The 20,095-nt window shown below is 35.5% G+C and overlaps 2 protein-coding genes across 2 annotated transcripts in view; both read right to left on the bottom strand.

Annotated features, from left to right (window-relative positions):
• Positions 1-12,613: 12,613 nt before the first annotated feature.
• Positions 12,614-14,014, bottom strand: sst1.2 (somatostatin 1, tandem duplicate 2). Its single transcript, XM_079388109.1, has 2 exons — positions 13,818-14,014; positions 12,614-12,979 (listed from the first exon to the last, which is right to left on the bottom strand). Exons 1-2 carry the CDS (start codon positions 13,965-13,967, stop codon positions 12,770-12,772), a joined length of 360 nt encoding a protein of 119 aa, XP_079244235.1. The 5' UTR covers positions 13,968-14,014; the 3' UTR covers positions 12,614-12,769.
• A 1,808-nt stretch (positions 14,015-15,822) lies between these two features.
• Positions 15,823-20,095, bottom strand: part of col4a3 (collagen, type IV, alpha 3) — a 30,518-nt gene continuing 26,245 nt past the window's right edge. The window contains exons 49-52 of the mRNA XM_079387432.1: positions 19,901-20,078; positions 19,655-19,769; positions 18,810-18,982; positions 15,823-18,368 (exon numbers count right to left, since the gene is read on the bottom strand). Of these exons, the coding sequence (XP_079243558.1) occupies positions 18,302-18,368; positions 18,810-18,982; positions 19,655-19,769; positions 19,901-20,078 (533 nt within the window). The 3' untranslated portion in view covers positions 15,823-18,301. The remainder of the gene's footprint in view (positions 18,369-18,809; positions 18,983-19,654; positions 19,770-19,900; positions 20,079-20,095) is intronic.

Raw genomic sequence — 20,095 nt, 5'->3', positions numbered from 1 at the left:
TTCTCGTTTCAGGCAGGTTAAATGATAGAAAATGAGCTGGAGAAAAATGTGCAACAAAACAACTCATAAACAATGTTGTTGTGGAGCCCAATTGTTAAGCCAGCATTGTAACAATGATAAGTCAGGTCTAAAAGGAGGATATGAGCCATATATGATGTTTTATTAACAAGGTTCAGGAGGAGCACGATCAGATAATCAACTAATTTGGTACAGGTGCAACTCATTTAGCTAACCATCCTAACTAGCACAATACGTATATATATATATATATATATATATAATATGCAGCCTACCTACCTCTGTCCATTGACAGTTTTCTGGCATCCCTTCTTCACCCCAACTCCTCACCCCTAATCTATTATTTTATCCCTTATTAGGGATAGAGGGGGTTCTCTGGGTTCGGGCCATATTCTGGGCTCAGAGCCCTCCCCCAGGAAAGCTCGCCAAAATATGCTTAGCCTACTATTTGCTGTCAGATTAGCTGTAAGAGCGAACTCGTGAACTACTGACCAAAATACCATTGAGAATGATCTCTTTTCACTTGAGCTATTGAGCGACCAGTGGAAAGCTATATATTCACATTCCCAATCATCTCAATTGCAGTTGCTTGGCTAGCACATCTAGCCAAACATCTTTGCTAATTGGTGCTCCAGAAATAAAGAAATAAAAAAAATCTCCAGTAAATGCCACGTGACAGATCACAATGGAACTACAGAAAAGCGATAGGTTAAAAACTATTCAGAACAACGTAGCAATTGCATAGCAATCCAAGCATAATTGTGTTCAAGTATTGCTTGTAGTTTTAATTGGAATATGGAGTGATACTTTCCGGGAACCTGGGAATTTTTGAAACAGAGATGTTTGACTGATGAGGTGCTACAAAGGCTCATCTGTTTTACTGGAAAGGTCATTAACCTCTGTCAAACACACACGCAAATACAAAATGGGGTCAGGTGCTTAGTGTCACTCCAGGTGGCCGAAGCAATCTGGACACATCTGTCCATCATCTCAAAGAGGCAGACTGGCCTGTCCACAAACACCTTTTTATTCATTTGTCCAGTAGTGGTTGTTTAAATCATATTTTAAAACAAAGTCATGTCACCTATACATGCATATATAGCACAAACACTGTGCAACACACACATTCATACATGTTGGAGGTGATGATGAAGTCTTTCATGGCCATCTGGGTTAGGATGATGTGTGTGTGTGAAGAGGAGGAAATGGATGTGTCAAGGTGGGGGGACGGTTTGGGGGATGGCGGATTGTATGCTCCATTAATTTTAAGTTTAATCACATCTACTTTCCTGTCACCTCCCTTAACTGCTTCTCCACCTTCTTCCTTCCATAAATATATTTACTCCAGCGTATCATTCATAATTTTATTTGTGAACTAATTTGTTATCATAACGAGAAACTGAAGTAAAAGACAGAGTTAGAGAGAGATCACACACGTAATGAAATAAATGTATTTATTGTATAAATGTAAAAATAAATCTCATTGATGATTTAATGTATCTTCATAGCTTAATATATACATAAATAGTAAATTATGAAATATAAAACAAGATTTAAATAGTATGTGTGTGTATGTATATGTATATATATATATATATATATACAGTGGGTACGGAAAGTATTCAGACCCCCTTAAATTTTTCACTCTTTGTTATATTGCAGCCATTTGCTAAAATCATTTAAGTTCATTTTTTTCCTCATGAATGTACACACAGCACCCCATATTGACAGAAAAACACAGAATTGTTGACATTTTTGCAGATTTATTAAAAAAGAAAAACTGAAATATCACATGGTCCTAAGTATTCAGACCCTTTGCTCAGTATTTAGTAGAAGCACCCTTTTGATCTAATACAGCCATGTACCACTCATATATTTTTTAATTACAAATATTGAAAATTATTAATATTTTTTTATATTTTATTACTCTGATACACGCACAGACACACACACACACACACTTATATATATATATATATTGTATAAACACATTACATTAGGATTTAGATAAGGAAGGAGAGAGATACAGAGAAGGAAAGGTGGAGATAAAGAGAGAGGGAGATGCCAACCCAGATGCAGATCAGACAAATAAACGCTTTGATTTGAATTGCATGCTTTTAAATTCATCTGTCAGGTTTCAGGCTCGTCAGAGACTTGGAGGAATTACTCACCCTACCCTTCGTCCACCTCACAGACTCGTCCTCCTCCGCTGGCATTTTCTCTTTCTTCACATTCACACACACACATATAAAGCGTGGAAATTTGTGTCTGAAAGTGTGAAATGACTTGCAGCCACACACACACACACACACACAAGCTCACAGAAGCATAAGTGAACACAGAACCCGTCATTCTCACAACAAACACATGGAAATTCACCACAAACACACATAAATGCAATTCATTCATCCCTGCAATTAGACTAACAGATTTTGTTATTTTACAAATAAAATGTGAATGTCCTGTGCAAAACTGGTGCGATGCTAGGGTGTTGCTATGCAGTATTTAGGTCTATGCCAACTAAATCCATTGCTAAAATCTCTAACATTTGGTCTTTGTGAATTGGTCCCCTCCCTCAATATCCGTGCAATGTTTTTGCTGTTTAATCACAATTGTATGTCTATGCAACATCCTAAAGCTACAATAAAAGTAATTTATGCAGAACAGCAAACTAAGCTTCTGATCTTTACTGAAATGAAATTAAGGCCAGTCTGTTCCATTGCGTTGGTGTGTTCTGTTTGCGCTTGATATTGGTTGATGAAATCATAAAATCGTTCTTTTTGATTTCTTACTATCCATTCTTATCATCTCTGTCCCCATCGAAAGATTTTTAATAAGCTGCCAGCTAAGTTCAAGAAATTACACAAAGATGAGCAAAATTTAAATGAATCAAGCATGAGAAATGTGAGTGGTTCATACATTTTTCAAACGGGAAACAATCCCATAAGTCTTTTAATTATGTTAAAGGTCAACTTGCGATTTTAGGCCTTTATTTCCCATTTTTTTCTCACATTCATAATAGACTATGAAATGCCCAATACCAGCATCAGTATAATGCCATCTTCCTTTACAACTACACATACAAAATCATGAATACTGACAAATATGTAGAAATCCTTTAAAAACTAGAACCTTTGTGAGGGTGACTTCACAGGTGAGTGGGTTCAGTGCTCAGACACCCCAGAGCCAAACATTCATTTATTAGTAAATGACAGAAAATCTTTATCTGAGAATGAGCTTTTTAATGTCAGTTTTATTAATAAATGAAATCCAGAGAGCCTAACATAAGTAAAATCATTTGCACTCTTTGTTTAGATCGATTTAATTAAAAAAGCTCATTAAGTATGAAATATGAGAAAATCTATGACACACAGAATCAGAACAGAATGCAAAATTAGGTAAATGCTTCAACTGTTAGATAAATGTAAAGACATTAAACATTTAACTAATGTCATTTATAACAAATGCAATAAAATCCACTTTTGAATTCCACATTAAAGTCGACATACTGTATGTAAAAAGGTTTTCATTTGTACATTCCAGTGTCTAAGCATAAAAAAATGTATGTGCAAACCCACACTTTATGTGACTGATTCTTCAGCTATAGGGGAACTTTTGTCTCTCACCAGAATGATTTTAAATCATTTAAAAAATGCTTTAAAAATAATAGCTTGTTTTTAATGGCTATTTAGGAGTATTGACATGTTCTCCACCCAGATTTGATAATTTTCTAGCAATAGTAAATACAGTATGTATGTATATATATATAAAAGATTTTGTTTGCATAATATATGTGTGTGTGCTGTGTATATTTATTATGTATATATAAATACACACATGCATGTATATATTTCAGAAAAATGTTATTTTTATATATTAAATATATTTATTTATAATATGAATTATATGAATATAAATATAGGCATGTAAATACATGTAAATATTTTCAAAATATATATTATGCAAACAAAAACGTTTATTTTGGGTGCGATTATTTGCAATTAATCATTTGGCAGCACTAATATATATATACGTATATATATATATATATATATGCACAAACATTATGAAACATTTCATTTTTTCAGACTTTGAAGAATACTTTGTTTGAAATCCTACGCAATCACATTGCATTCCATATCTTTTTTACTCTCTTTCATTCATAAAGTTAATGCTTTCTGTATAATGTACTGCATCCAGTATGTGGAGAATATGATTCAAGATTTTCACAGTTCTATGCATTGTGAAATCATGAGCTTCAGACACCTGCCCTATGATACAACATTACTCACTGTATTTCTCATCAGGCTCAAGCAAACATACTCACACAGTCTCAAACAAATGGTACTTCTGTGAAGAGTTACACCCTGTGTGTGTAATAGCAGAATCAATGGTATTTAGTGATGGAGCAGTCAGGCAGAAACGAGAGAAAAGAGCACCTGGCAGCGGAATCATTCAGCATTGATATTTAAACACAGCCTCGCCGAACCCCGTCTACCCACCCTCACACTGCTAATCAGCTCTTCAACTCAGACGGAGAGAACATACTTTCTCTCATGTGTGTGTGTGTGTGTGTGTGTGTGTGTGTGAATGACTTTGAGCAGGTCAAAATGATCTCCTGAGCGTCTCGAAATAAATTGCTTTCAAACTTTTCATCTCCTTTTTGCAACAAAGAATCAGCTGCAATTGAACCGCTGTGATTCTTTTATGCAGCTTAAATAACATCAAATCTCTTTCTCCTGTGTCAGGAATATGAAAACGTAACCAGTTTGGGGAGCTATTCATTCATGCATATGCAGAATTCATGCTAATCAGCCGACAGCTCCAAACTACTTTGCTTGTTTAACAAATTACGCAATTATCAGTTTTTCATCACATGCACTTCTTAATTACTTAATTTATTTAGTTCCTTTTGAAGCTGCCGCTACAATCAGACACAGTTTGCCATGATGTCACTTCTTACAGTCACCTCTGTGATTTACATATTTGTTTGAATGTGAGTCATACTTACTTACACATTCCATTCTGAGGGTTCTAGAACAATGCATTGCAAAGGCATGAATCTTATTGTATATCGTTATGCATTCCTCTTGCAGTCATTAATTTTGTCCCTTAAAACGCATTGTTGATAATCGAAATTACATTTTTAAATGTTTTTTCCATGAAAATCATTTCTTTATGCCTTAAAATGGCATTTTAAACTCTACATTTAAACTCAGACCTTGTGCATCCACTTTCACTCAGTTATGTAGCAAATGCTACACAACGGCAAATGGCGATATTGGATTGATTCAGCCATTTATGCACGCTTGAACCATAAAGTGATTCTGAAGAAGAAGAGGATGAGCAAATTATACAGCGTCGTTTACAAGTCAATGTATCAGAATGATAATGCATTTTGTATATCACTCTCTACATCACTGCACGCGTTATAGATATCATTAGCCTTTGACCTGTTATGAAACAGCTGTAATAATGTGTTGCTTACACAAACCATGTCCCTGTTCACCATCTTAGACAGCTACCTTCTCAAAATCAACACAGAAATTCTTCACTAATGATAAAGCCTAAGCCACAGGTTGAGGGGATTGGTTACAGGTTTGTGACAGTAGAAAACAGGAACGGATTCAAACCACATTTGTTTGGCATTCTGTGGAGCAAATGCTCAACAATGGTGTTGACTGATGAATTTGCACATGGTTTGCCTTTAAGCATATCAAAAACACCAGACAGTCATGCAAACAACATTAAAAACTTGTTTTACACCATTGGGGGTCTTTAACAGGCACGCCAAAGAAGTTTAGACTTATATGCAGGGGTTCCATTCCCAAACACTTTGCAAAACAGCATGACCACCACAGATACAGGGAATCAGTTCTAGATCTCAATACATTCACATCTTAGCCTTTCTCTGGCTCTCGTTGCAGACACCTGCTGACCCATCAGTCAGTGTGTGAATGCATCTGTCTGCCTGTAGTGTACACGTCTGACCTTTATGGAAATGAGAGATGTGATACACACCTTATTCAGACTGTATTTGCAATGGTTTGCAGGCATATCACAGAAAATACAGTATCTGCTGGATGAAGGTCGGGTGGTCTCCCTCCCTCCCTCACTCTTTCTATATCTCCTTTTCTAAAACAGCCAAACTAGCTTTCCCATAGGACAGCATGATGAGTTAACAACAGAATATTTGAACAGGCATGTGTAATCAAGTCTGCTTCAAGCATCTGTGATTTAATGAGTTTAATTTGTTGATGTGAAGATGACGAAAAGAACCCAGACACATTATTCCACGACTTCAGAGCACCAACATAAAATCATAAAAATACTACATAAGACAAATAATAGCCTTTACTGAGATGTTTAAAATTGAAAAGATTACACAAATGCATAGTTTACACACACACACACACACAAAAATGCTGAATATTTACTCACCCTCAGGCCATCCAAGACGTATTCTTCATCAGTATAGATTTGGAGAAATTTAGCATCACATCACGTTTACCAATCCTTTGCAGTAAATGGGTGCCGTCAGAATGAAAGTCCAAACAGCTGATAAAATAATCCACAAGAGATCAACATGATTCCAATCCATTTATTAACTTGTTAGTGGAAAAACTACTAGTGGAAAAACTGGATGTTTGTAAGAAACAAATCCATCATTAAGGTGTTTTAATTTAAAATTTAATTCTGGCCAAATTACGAGCCCAATAATCCATAACAATGAAGAAACAAACTCATATACATCTGGAATGGCCAAATTTCATTTTTTGCAAATTTTCAGTTTTACTAGGAACTAGTTCCTTAAGATATATATAAAACTGCATGTAAAATAGTTCAATTTTAGGTATCAAAAATATGTTATTCTATTACCATTATGATGCACCATTAATGAAGACTGGTGGTTCAACAGCAAAACATTCATTCATAATATTAATCTTCATAAATGCACCCACCAGCACGACAATATTTATAAAAAAATGCATCAGAGAAGTATCAAGATCAGTGTGTGAGAAAACAACAGTTGTCATTACTTAACTGTGAGCTCATCACTTGGCAACAGGAGAGCAGCAAAGTATCTGCAAAAGACATCTGACAAAAAAACTTGTGCATACACAAATGAATTAGAAATAGAAAAAAAACACATCACATCTGTGTTAATTTCTTCTTTCTTTCTTTCTTTCTTTCTTTCTTTCTTTCTTTCTTTCTTTCTTTCTTTCTTTCTTTCTGTATTTGTGTGGGTTGGATCATGTCAAAAATATCTTACTGACCCTCAAATGACCAAATTTGTCTATACAGAAACACTGCAACACAATAAAGGAGTCCTCTAAAGTCTTTTAATGATGGAGGAAAACATATTGCCGTTCTTCAGCTGAGGCAGTTGAGTGTACAGTCTGGCTTCGGTTTATCCTACAGTAATTTTCTATATGAGTCACTGAGGAGGTAGAACTTTAAGTGAGTTTAAATGGGGATTTGGAGGCAAAAGTGGACATATTTGTGCTGGCTCATTTCTCTAATGTTCTTTCCCTGCTGATGGTGCAGTGTGCTGGTAATGAAGTTAATTTAATGTTGGTGTAAAATGACTAGGAGACGACACTTTTCACTGCCTTGCGCTGAACACTTTAGCAGATACAGGACCTCATTAGAACTTAGCTGCGGTAGAAAACTTTCAAATAAGATGCATAATTGAAGGAATTATGACAAAAAAACGACTTTCTTTTTGAGTTGTGCCGTGGACTGCAATGCTACACATATAATCACAACATGAGTGTACTCTGATTCTCAAGCATATGCAGTGGTGTATAAATTACCTGAAAACCATACTTAGGTAAAAGTACAGATATCTTACCAAAAAATGACTTTGGTAGAAGTTGAAGTCACCGTTTAGAATAGGCTATTGAGTAAGAGTCTTAAAGTATGTGATATTTATTGTATTTAAGTTGGATACAAAAAGTATTTTTTAAAATCTTAAACGTACTTAGGTATTGAAAGTAAAAGTACAAGTAAATGCAAAATGGAAAAGAAGCAAATAAATATATATAAATAATGTTCATACACAGATTCCCAGACAGCAAGCAGTGTCGGCCCAGATCCGGCCCACATCTGGCCAGCATGGATTTCACATGGGCCAGATGTGGGCCGGGTCTGGGCCAACACTATGTTGCTGTCTGGGTTGAGTAGCAATTGTGTTCAGTTTTAGCCTAACTCTTTCTTCAATTTTGTATCTTTGGGTAAGAATAACAAGCAATTCATTTGGTACTTAGTGTCTTTCATTCCAACATAAGGAAACATTTCTGAAATCTGCATCTAAAATAACATTTAGATGTATTTACACAGTTTAATGTAGCTCAGAGGGGACATGGATGCATTTAAACTGCAGTTACAGAGGCATAAATAGGCCTAATGTTTTGTTTTTAACATAAATCGTTGAATACTGATATTTGAAATAATTTAAAACATGAAAAAAATAGTCCAAATGTGAAATTAAAACTGCCACTAGGTGTCAGCAAGTGACTGTTAATGAGTGAGTCATTGAGATTCAACCGATTCATTCAAAAGCAAAGCATGTTAATGAGTGAATCACTGAATCATTTATTCAACCGATTCGTTTCAAAAAGCTGATTCATTCAATGAGCAAACAGCTTCCACTGAAGTGCTGCGATCTTTGTTTGGAACTATTTTTGTTGCCAAAATTGAGCAAAATCAAGCAATATTACGTCTAAAATGTAAGTCACTTTTTGCTTTTCATAACTTGTATAAAATAATTATTAAATGTGTATGCTGATATCTGCAGAAAAACGGTACTCTTTGTGTGATATAGATTAAATATATTCAATTATATAAACATAAGCATACAGAAGCATTTTTGCTGTCTACAATTTAGAATGCCTGTAATTTTGAGTTTTAATAGACTAATAAATCAACGTGCGTGCACCCTGTGTGTGATTTGTTGATATAGCCTAACGCTGCTTGATAATGTCAAATCGCACATTATTACAACAACACTTACCATATTATCATCGCAGGAGAAGCCTGCTGTATATCGCACACCCGAGACTGGAAAATGAAATTATCCGCGGTTGTGCGGCACTTGTTTGCACATGAGCAAAGGTGTTTTTAGGAGTCTTAACTTGAAATCGCCAGACCACTTTTTAGTGAATAAAACCATACTGTGCGATCAGTGTAAATTGATTCACAAACTGACAAACAAACGACTTTTTTTTTAGGTAATTAAATGTAAAACATGAATGGGAGACCAGTCTGAATCGAGCCATATTTTAATATACATATGTATGAAAAAAAACTATATTCATTCAAATTTATTAATTTGAAATCATTTAGCCTACCAGAAAATGATGACAAAATTGATGGTCTTTGAACTAACCCTTTAAATGTTTTGACCTGAGAGAATCTGTTTGTGTGTATGTGTGTGTGTGTGTGTGTGTGTGCACATGCATGAGTTCAGTCGTGTATTCTCAGTATTAGCTGCCAGGGTGTGATGTAATCGACCTCTGACCAAGCCACTGTCTGTCATCAGTTCAGTCAGCTTCCATCAGCATCAGAGCACACACATGCTAGAGAGATCTTGATAGGTGGCCTAGCAGTGGGAAGAATGTTAAATGGAGTTTAATGGGATGAATGGTAGGGAGTGTTTAAGGCCTCAAAGGCTAATGGACCAGCTCAGTGTGCGCAGACAGCATGCTGGTCTTCTTAAAGCACACATAAACACTCAAACACACACGCCACTGTGTTTAGGAAGCCGTGCTGTGTCTCTCTCAAATGGATGAGTGATTGTGATTTGTGTTGTTTGAGTTGATGATTGCCTGTGTCGTTCACAGACTAATGATTCCGTTAAGGCCATGCACATGTACGTAATCACACTCGTTCACACACATTTATCAAAATATTTATCTAAATGACAACATAACTTAAACTTCTATTATTTTTTTTAACAGTTATTATTATTAATATTTTTATTACCGCTATCTATCTATCTATCTATCTACTTATTTACTTATTTTTTAAAAATGATAATAAATATTGTTATTATTATTATTATTATCATAAAAATATAACAAAATATAGTGATTATTAATAATAATAATAATATTACTACTAATTATTATTATTAATAATAATAATAATAAATATAACACAAAATATAGTGAATAATAAAAATAAATGGCTAATTAGTCTTATTATTAATAATTAAAAGAAAAAAAATGACCACAGACTAACCCTAAATTGAAAAATTTCATATTAAAATTATGCTGTTTTGGCAACAGTAAATAGATTATAGTTAGGTTAATGAACTATATAATTTATTTTTTAAACTATTATATATTATTTACATTGTATTTTAGCATAATAAAATGCTAAAAAATGAATTTAGCCCCCAAAGGAGGTTCTGTAAGATTTTGTTTCTGGCAAATTTTGTCCTCAGAACACATATAAAAATAAAACGCATAATAAAAAATAAAATAAAATAAAACAGGTTGTATAGTATAAAGAATTTCTTTAACTGTCTCTCAAAAGCAGACAAACAGCTTAACAGCAGTTTGGCAGCATCACGTTGCAACATTTGCAAATATTTGTACTAAACATAAACAAAATTAAATATGTCTCAATGAGAACAGTTGGTTTTGGGCAGGCAGCGAGAGCCGATAAAGAGAAATCGACCAGCTGATACAATGACTCATTATATTCAATGTGGCATGACTAATTGGTTTGATTGACAGCTGCAAACACAGTGGCCAGTGTATCTTCATCTGACCAGACTGAAATAAAAAAAAAAATAGTTAAGTAACAAAATACCATATATAAGCTGCACTGCAATGAATTGAAATAACTTTGGCCGTGTGCCTGTTGTCCTTCACTTATTTTTGCATGCTGAGGGGATCGTGAAAACCAGTAATGAGTCTTTTGTTCAGAGAGCGTGACACGTCACTGGCTTGGCTAAAGCTGTGTGGACAGAGAAGATACACTCAGTTCATGCGTTGGGCCTATTGTTGTACTCATAACAGAGGGATTGTGGGATATTTGTGTTTTGTTTTAGCTGGATGAGGGGAGCTATGAGGGAATAACATGGAAAATCTTTGTGTGGGTACACGTGTGAGAGAGATATTATTGCTAATCTTTCCTTCCTATCCAGACGAAAATATAACTGCCATTTCTTTTCAATAAAAAATATAAAATTATAAGCTATATAGTGAAGTGAAGTGACATACTGCCAAGTACGGTGACCCATACTCGGAATTCGTGCTCTGCATTTAACCCATCCAACGTGCACACACACAGCAGTGAACACACACACACCCGGAGCAGTGGGCAGCCATTTATGTTGCAGCACCCGGGGAGCAGTTGGGGGTTCGGTGCCTTGCTCAAGGGCACCTCAGTCGTGGTATTGAGGGTGGAGAGAGCGCTGGACATTCACTCCCCCCACCTACAATCCCTGCCGGCCCGAGACTCGAACCCGCAACCTTTGGATTACAAGTCCGACTCTCTAACCATTAGGCCATGACTTCCCCTATATAATAATGATGATCATGGAATTTGATGAGAAATATCAGAGTATATTTTGAATCTCCGACATTTTATTACAAACCATCTGAGCACAATTTGACACTTTATTAAGATTTCTGGGGTTATTTACTTATGAAAAACATCTAAGAAGCAGGATACTTCAACAAAAGTGTCATTTGCTCTCCGTTTTCATTTTTACTAGGAGAAATTAAAGATATTAGAGATTTTGTTTTGCTAATTTTTTTACAATGGCTCAAACAAGTAATTATAGAAAATGCCACTCACATATATAGGCCTACCCACATACCATATGGTTATTCTACTGCAAGCTCTTCATTTTCTATAGGTGAAATGACAGAGTGTAAGAATGATGTGTAGCCTAAACCTCCACACACACACACACAGTGAAAAAGTGTGTACTCCGTAAACACAACAGCAGAGAGCCGTTCATAATGCCTGACGAAGTCTCTTCTCAAGCTTGCTAATCAAACAGTCCAGATGTGTCAAAATATTTGCGGTGCTTTCAGGACCATAATTAAATAACGATTACAACTGACTAACAGCCTTTTCCACCCTGTCTGCGCGTTCGTGCGCGAGCCTCAAGGGACGCAGCTCCAGTCATGGAGCAGTGTCTGTTTTCACAGCCAATAGCACGCTAATGAAGAACACATCAAACTGAAGTGTGTACGCGAGAGAGTGAGAGTGCAAATGATGCGTGTGGGTTATTTGTTCTCTTCATAGATGTTCTGTCAGTCATGCATGCTCGTCTGAAGATGAGGACACAAGGCTTTTAATGGCGGAAAGGTGGACGGGGGCGTCTACAAACATTCAGAACAGAATGTTTTCCATCTCTCTCTCTCCTTTGTCATTCTTAAACATATTGGCGTGTGGTGCCTCTCACCATGTTTAATAGAACGGAATGATCCCTAATGCTTGTTAATTACCACTAATCACCATTGTGACATCACATAAACAAACACACACATGATGTCATTAATGCTAATGTTCCCTCACAAATGTAGTCCAAAGAAAAGATAGCATTCTAAATGTAGGCTATACACCATCATGTCATTCACAACAAAAAGCTCTTTTATTTTGATTTTGAATTTTATTAATTTACAATCAATGGATTGACTGACAGAACCAATCAACTTGTGGTTTGACCACAGCAGTTAGCTTAGCAAGAGAAGAAGGTGTTAATTGGCAATTTCAAGTGAGGGCCTCAGCAGGAAGTGAAGCCCTTCCAGTAGAAGTTTTTGCATCCCGCTTTGCGTTCCCGAGTGGGCAGGTGGTTGGAGCTTTCCACCGAACGTTCTAGCTCCACGCGCAGGTCCTCGTTTTCACCTGCCATTGAAACGTCAGTCTCGCGCATCTCCATTTCAGGCATGGAGAGCAGGGAAAGGAGTTCCTCTACATCTTTCTTAGTCCAGTCCTGAGAAAAATGTTAAGACATAAGATGGGATCAATATTTCAGTCAATTTCCCCCTTTTATATGGAGAATAAACACTGTCTAGTAAAGCTAATGGTGCGCGTTCATTTAGATCAAGGTATACATGAGATAACCGAGGCTAAAGGAGAAAAGCCATTTTGTATTTATAGGGCAATGTGTGTTTTGATTAGAACTAAATGCATTCCATTAACTCAGAGCTCCTGTATAGTAAAAGACAATGCATTTACTTTCCAAGACGTAAATGAGAAAAACAGAGGGTCATTTAGAAATGTGTGTAGGCTACGTGAGTGAGAGAGAAAGAGGGACTGGAAGTAACGATGTCTTCCTATAGAATTAGATGGTGATTGTAGTAATTTCCGATTTAAACATTAAAAGCAGAATGAACTAGAATATTAAACAAACTGAGCATTACTGCAACCTGAAACTGAAATATATAAGTTTAGTTGCTTTATTTAAAGGGATAGTCCACCCAAAAATGTACTGAAATTGTCATTATGTACTCTCATATCGTTCTAAAATCATATTAACATTATTTATTCTTCAGAACACAAAAAAAACTTTTGTCCATCCATTGAAATGAATGGAGTCCAACGTTGTTTATATGGACAGAAACAGTTGAAATGCTTCTTTTGTGTTCTGCATTACCTGTTTGGAGTGATATGAGGGAGAGTAAATGACAAATTTTGAAGGAATTATCTATCATTCATTATAGATAGTTGAATGCGAGTTTGCGATGCATGGCAGCCTTGAACATGCAGACAATGGAAAACCAGATAAATACAGGCCCCAGATTTCATGTCAATGTTCATTTGAGACTCACCTGTGTAGCCTGTCCAATCGCTCTGGCTCTCTGCATAAGTCTGCGATGGCGGAAGTCCATGTCCGGTTCTAGCTGTGAATTACTGCGACCACATAACATAAGGGACAGACCCAACAGGGCCAAATAACACTGCAGCTCACACAGTCTCATCTCAAACCTCTGTCTTCCGCTCACGGAGTGTCTGTTTGTAGCTGTGGTTCTGGATCTGGACCCTCAGAAATCCCAAGCGCTCTTTTTAAACTCTCCTTCCACTCGTATGGTTGACTGACAGCTGCCCAGGTTGCTGGGTGATAGTGGATTGTGATGTCATAAAGCATTTAGAATCTTCTGGTCCCACACTAATGGGAAACACTCTCATTTAGATAACGCAAATGAACGAATGACCTGACAATTGGGGCTACAATAAAAGCATTAGACTGAATGGGATTCGGGTTTGTTCAGCTAATCTAAAACAAATACAACAGAGAAATGCCTGGGTGTGCGTCTCCGTCGCTCTGAAGCACACACGCCATGGCAGAAACGAAGAATAAAAGCCTTTATAAACTTAATTGATTCTGAATGAAGAGTTTAATGCGTGTTTCTTGTAGTGTTAACTCAAGAAGTACAAGAGTTTGTGCTGTTGGGAACATCTACAATTCGCACTGTAGAGATAAATGAATGAATTTAATTATTACTGAATTCTGAATTAACTTTCAGAGCATTGATGAAAGTTATAGTGCAGCTGTGATATGGATTAGAAAACAAAGCACAAATAACGTAAATCTTTCAGAAGACGACATATAATACTAAGACAAGTATCACTTTTGCTTATATGGCTCTTAAACCCCTCAAACCATATTATGAGATCATATTTTGAGCTCTTTTAATATAGGCCAGTAAACAACCATCTGCAGTCTTGAAAATAAAGATTCCGAAAGGTTTTCACAGCTATGCCATTGAAGAACTATTAGAAGAATTTAAGAATATGATGGTGGTAGGCCTTTTTGACTTTGGCTGGTAAGTAACAACTTTGCAGCCAACCAGAACACACTAGCAACCGCATAACAATGCCTTGCAAACCATCCAAAACTCTGCTAGGGAGTTTTGCAAATAAAGCTTTCAAAGGTTGGTTTTCGCAGTGACGCCATAGAAGAACCATATTTGGTTTCCCAAATAATCTTTCAGTAAACAGTTCTTAACCATTTTCTTTTTTTAGTATGAAGAACGTTTTAATAATCTAAGGAACCTTTTTTCACTAGTAACAACCCTTTGTGCAATGGAAAGGTTATATGGATATATGTTCTTTATGGAACCAGAGATGCCAATAAAGAACCTTAATTTTTACAGACAGCAAAATTGTTCAGTTATTTATTTATTTTTTAGCCATATTAAGACCCAGTGGCCTTTGAATGTGCAGTCACATTCCTGCAATGTCACATTCAATTTAAGCTTTAAATGATTTTGCTATGAGGTTACCACCTAGTAGAAAAAGAGTGAATTTTCTAAACTAATGTTTATACAGAATTTACAAAGCCAAACTCAAAATCGCATAGCAAAATGACCAAAAAAAAAAAAAAACCTTTTGCATTAGGTATTCAAAAGAGACTCTGACATCTTGTGGTCAGCCTTAAGCAGTCATGACTTAGGAAAGGCAAACAAATTATTCAGCACCAGGTTGCATATATTAAACATGTGACACACAGTAGAGCAGTAGGTTTATGATTTAGTTTGTAGTGCTTATAAAGCATGTTTAAGACAACTTGGAACACGCAGCAGCAACTCACTTTTGTGTCTTTCATTATTTTTCATTATCAAAGTATATCAATTTAAACCATATTGTCTCATCCTAGGGAAAAAACAGAGTTTTAAATTACATTAAGCAGAGAAGTTATACACATGCAGTGATTAAAACAGCACTGTATTTTTGGGTAAATTTCTGGTACAAATATGTGCCGTTACTTCCTTAATATTTATATATAATAACATATACAGTCCAAATATATATAAGTAAACATGAGTATATTTTAATTTCATCCAAAAAATTATTTATTTAATTAGTGCAACTACTGTGTTACTACACATCCAAACACAATATTCTTTATTTATGGCCTGATGGAGTATTTAAAAAATTGGCCAATTAAAATCTGTATAGAAGAGAACTGAGATCTTATTGGGATCTTATACTATACATAGACATTTTCTACAGAAATATTCAAAATATACACCTTTTTTTTTACTATTCTGACAAAAACCATTATAGGATTTTCTATTACACCGTTCTTGAGTTATTAAACACTGCAGTCAAAAAAAACATTAACTTCTGTACTAAACATGTGCAATCCTGATTTTAGTTGTAATTATGAAAGCACAAAACACATTATTTGTGAGTCATATGGACACATGAATAAATTCAGGTTTATGTTGTTTAGTACAGAAAAAGACCAGAAATATTCACTGACTGAGTGAAATAGATCTGTGATAAAGCAAGTGATGACACGATGATGACAGTTTTTATTTTTTATGTAGAGGAAGTGTTGTCAAGACTACACTCCTAATTTCTCAGTTGATTTGGGATTGACAAGCTTTTATATATGTAATAATTCATTGCAATTCCTGTTTACAGTATACGATTGATTACAACTGAATATGAGTCATGGGGAAAGCTCCATAATGCAATGCTATAATTTACATAATGACTACATAAACACACTTTGTCTCTGTCTCAAAATTTCTCAAGTTTCTTTTCCTTTATCATACTAACCGAGTGATTCGGTGTTAAATATGAACAAACTTATATATGCTTTGCAAAACCTCAGCATCAAAAACAGCTTTGTTCAAACAGTTTTGTACAACAAGAAACAAGACTTTGATTCTTTCTTGAATAAAGTCCTAATAGCAGGTAGATCTATAGTAAAGTGTTTGTATACTAAAGCGGAAAATCATAGTCCAAATGATAAGCACACCTGGCTTACACTGTCAATTGCACACACATCCAAAATACATAAGCAGGGAACTACTGAATTTTAAATCATGATATTTAGGGAATTACTTAAAGGATTTATATAAAAAAGGGAATTCAGAAGACTCTATGCTTATTACTATTTGATTATTAAATTAGTAACATTAACATATTTGATTATAGAGTGTTACTAAGGAAGACTATTAATGTCAAGTGTATTAGTTAACAATTACTAATGACAAAAATAAACAAAATGTTTAAACTTTAATTACTAAACTATTTTTCAGTAGCATTACTAGAGCGTAGATTAACCATTTTCTTTCTGTTTCAAATACCAAATGAAGTATACACAGTTTATGCTCAATATGAGCAATCTGAGCTCAAATTATTATTCACCAAGCCTGTTTCTCAATGCTCACTTGAATCTAGCCAGTCATTCATAATTAACTACAAATGAAAAATAGTTTAGTAATGAGAAGTAGCTGAACTGAAGTCACCCCAAATTCTGGTAAGAGTAATTTTGAAAGAAAAACACATTTATAAGTGCTGGACGTGTCAAAGAAAAAGAAAAGAATGCTGAAGAAAAACACTGGGCTGGTACCTTGGATTTAGTAAATCCAAAATAAAGAACTTCTATGTAAGGGAACCTACTGTATGAACTAAATTTGTCAAAGTTCTAAATGGCTGAAAAAAGTGTTTAAAAAACAAACAACTGCTTCACCCATACCTGTATCATTCCACTCATTAAAGGAATAGTTCATCCCAAAATGAAAACTTTCTAAAAATGTACTCACCCTCAACATTCGGCATGTCGTTGAGTTTGCTTATTTATCTGCAGTGAATGGGTGCCGTCAGAATGAGAGTCCAAACTGCTGATAAAAACAAGTTATCCACACAACTCCAGTCCATCAGTTTATAATAAACATCCATCATTAAGATGCTTTTACCTTCAAACCATTGTTTTCAGCTGAAATAGGAGTCCTCTATCCATAATATTGTCTCTTCTGAATCAGGACAGAAATATGCACAGATCAAGCACCATTTACAAGCAAAACAGTCCAAAACTGAATGTTGATGTGAGAAGTCAACAAGAGACGGACCATTTCACTGAAGGAAGTGTTATTATGGATTACGGGCTTGTGGAAAGAAGCGATGGATTTGTTTCTTACAAACATACATCTTATTACTTGACTGCTTGTGGACTGGAGTGGTGTGGATTACTTGTGATGTTTTTATCAGCTGTTTGGACTCTTATTCTGAAGGCACCCATTCACTGCAGAGGATCCATTGGTGAGCACGTGATGTAATGATTATTTTCTACAAATCTGAGTACATTTTTAGTAAATTTTCATTTCTGAGTGAGCTGTTCCTGGGCTGGACCACAGCAAACATAATGACAATCATTCATGGGGGAGAACTATATTTCCAGTTGTTTCAGGTGAAGCACTTGAGGGCTGACTTCACGGATCCAACACAAGTCATAAAAAACCCACAAATGGAAGTTCTTCGTTCAAGTCTTTTACCAAGGTCACCTCTGACTTAAAAACTACTGCTTCATACAGACCCGACAGCGGCTGATGTCTTGCCGTCTTGCTGTCTGGGGGATTGGAGTACTGAGGAATTAGAATAAAAAAGGATAAAGGTTCCTAATGTTTTTTATTTAATATGACCGTATTATTTTAAAATCAATTGTAGTTTATGATTTAAGCAGTGAATTGTGAAGATAGACTTGAAGAGAGTCAAATCTGATTTGTGAAAATAGTACTTTTATCCTTTTAAGGGAAAAAGATTTACTTATATTTCATCTAGATCAGTGGTCTCAAACTCAATTCCTGGAGGGCCACAGCTCTGCACAGTTTAGCTCCAACCAGCTCCAAATCACACCTGCTTGGAAGTTTCTAGTGATCCTGAAGAGCTTGATTAGCTGGATCAGGTGTGTTTAGGGTTGGAGCTAAACTGTGCAAAGCTGTGGCCCTCCAGGAATTGAGTTTGAGACCAATGATCTAGATCAAATCGGATTCAAATTAAATTTTCAATCTTCAAAATTCTTGTACCTGAACATTCTGCTAGGATCAAGTGATGCAAGCCAGAAGCTGAAGGAATCCATATAGAAGTTACAGGTGCCACGACCATGACACTCTATGAATGGAATCTTCCGGAATTCTTCCAGACAGGATCCAGGAGAAATCAGCGGCTGCCCGGAACCTTCTGCACCTGCACCTGTTTGCTAAGGAATAAATCAGAACAAGCACAGTTATATACTCTGAATGTATACATATGTTTCCGTTTACATGCTCAGCAAGGCTGCATTTATTTGATCAAAAATACAGTAAAAACTGTTTGCTATTTTAATTTATTTTTAATTCTAAGTTATTGCTGTGATGGTAAAACTGAATTTTCAGAAGTCATTACTCCAGGCTTCAGTGTCAAATGATCTTTCAGAACTTATAATATGCCAATTTGCTGCTCATGAAACATTTCTTATTATCATCAATGCTGAAAACAGCTGTGCTGCTGAATATTTATTTATTTTTATTTTTTTTTTCAAGTTCAAGAGGACAGCATTTGTTTGAAAAGTCTACTGTCACTAATGACTAATTTATTGTGACCAAAAATGACCCCAAGCCATTTTTGGTGTAATATTACAAAAATAAAACATGAAAAAAATGCTTGTTACTATCTATAAAAATACCGAAACATTTATTGAAGTACAAGCTTTCATTTTCATTTTAATACTGAACTTCACTCAACATATATACTGAATAGTTCATAAGAAATCAAGGTGCTAAATTATTTTTATTTTTTTTTTACTTTCAACAATACACTAAAATATCGGATGCCTTTCAAGCTATCAAGATATCTTTATTGACACAGTTTGTAAATAATAGCTGCCTCTTACCATTACAAAGGAGTAACCTTTCCATAGTGGAAGCCATCCTCTAGGGCACTCTGGGATTTCCATGGTCTGGCTGTGAACTGCTATTACATTAGTTGGTGCCTCACATACTGAACACCTTTGAGGAATTGAAAGAAAAACAGTTGAACTTATATTATCCATCCACGGATAAAAATACAAACTGACTTACACCACTTCATTAACAAAATTATATAAGCACTACTGAGGAAACAAATGCTCCACATTTACCTGCTGATATAATTAGCCAACAAACCACCAGATATCAATTCCATGTCGGGAGACATCGGTGTGTCTGTAGACAGCCAATAGGAGTAATCATTTCGAAAAGCATAGTAACATGTGTCGTTGGGATTGCACACCAGGAAAGGCATGGTTGAGAACATTTGCAAACAGCTTCCCACAGTTCCTACAAACACACAAGTG

Source organism: Barbus barbus (genome assembly GCF_936440315.1).
Source record: "Barbus barbus genome assembly, chromosome: 31".
Classification (NCBI taxonomy): Eukaryota; Metazoa; Chordata; class Actinopteri; order Cypriniformes; family Cyprinidae; genus Barbus; species Barbus barbus.
The sequence above is the reverse complement of the archived record's forward strand: the minus strand, read 5'-3'. Positions and strand labels throughout refer to the sequence as shown.

Excerpts from the sequence above, each read along its gene's own strand:
- sst1.2 (XM_079388109.1), bottom strand. The coding sequence starts at position 13,967 with ATGAGACTGTGTGAGCTGCAGTGTTATTTGGCCCTGTTGGGTCTGTCC. Across the intron at positions 12,980-13,817 it reads CGATTGGACAGGCTACACAG|GACTGGACTAAGAAAGATGT; the intron begins GTGAGTCTCAAA and ends CATTTTTCTCAG.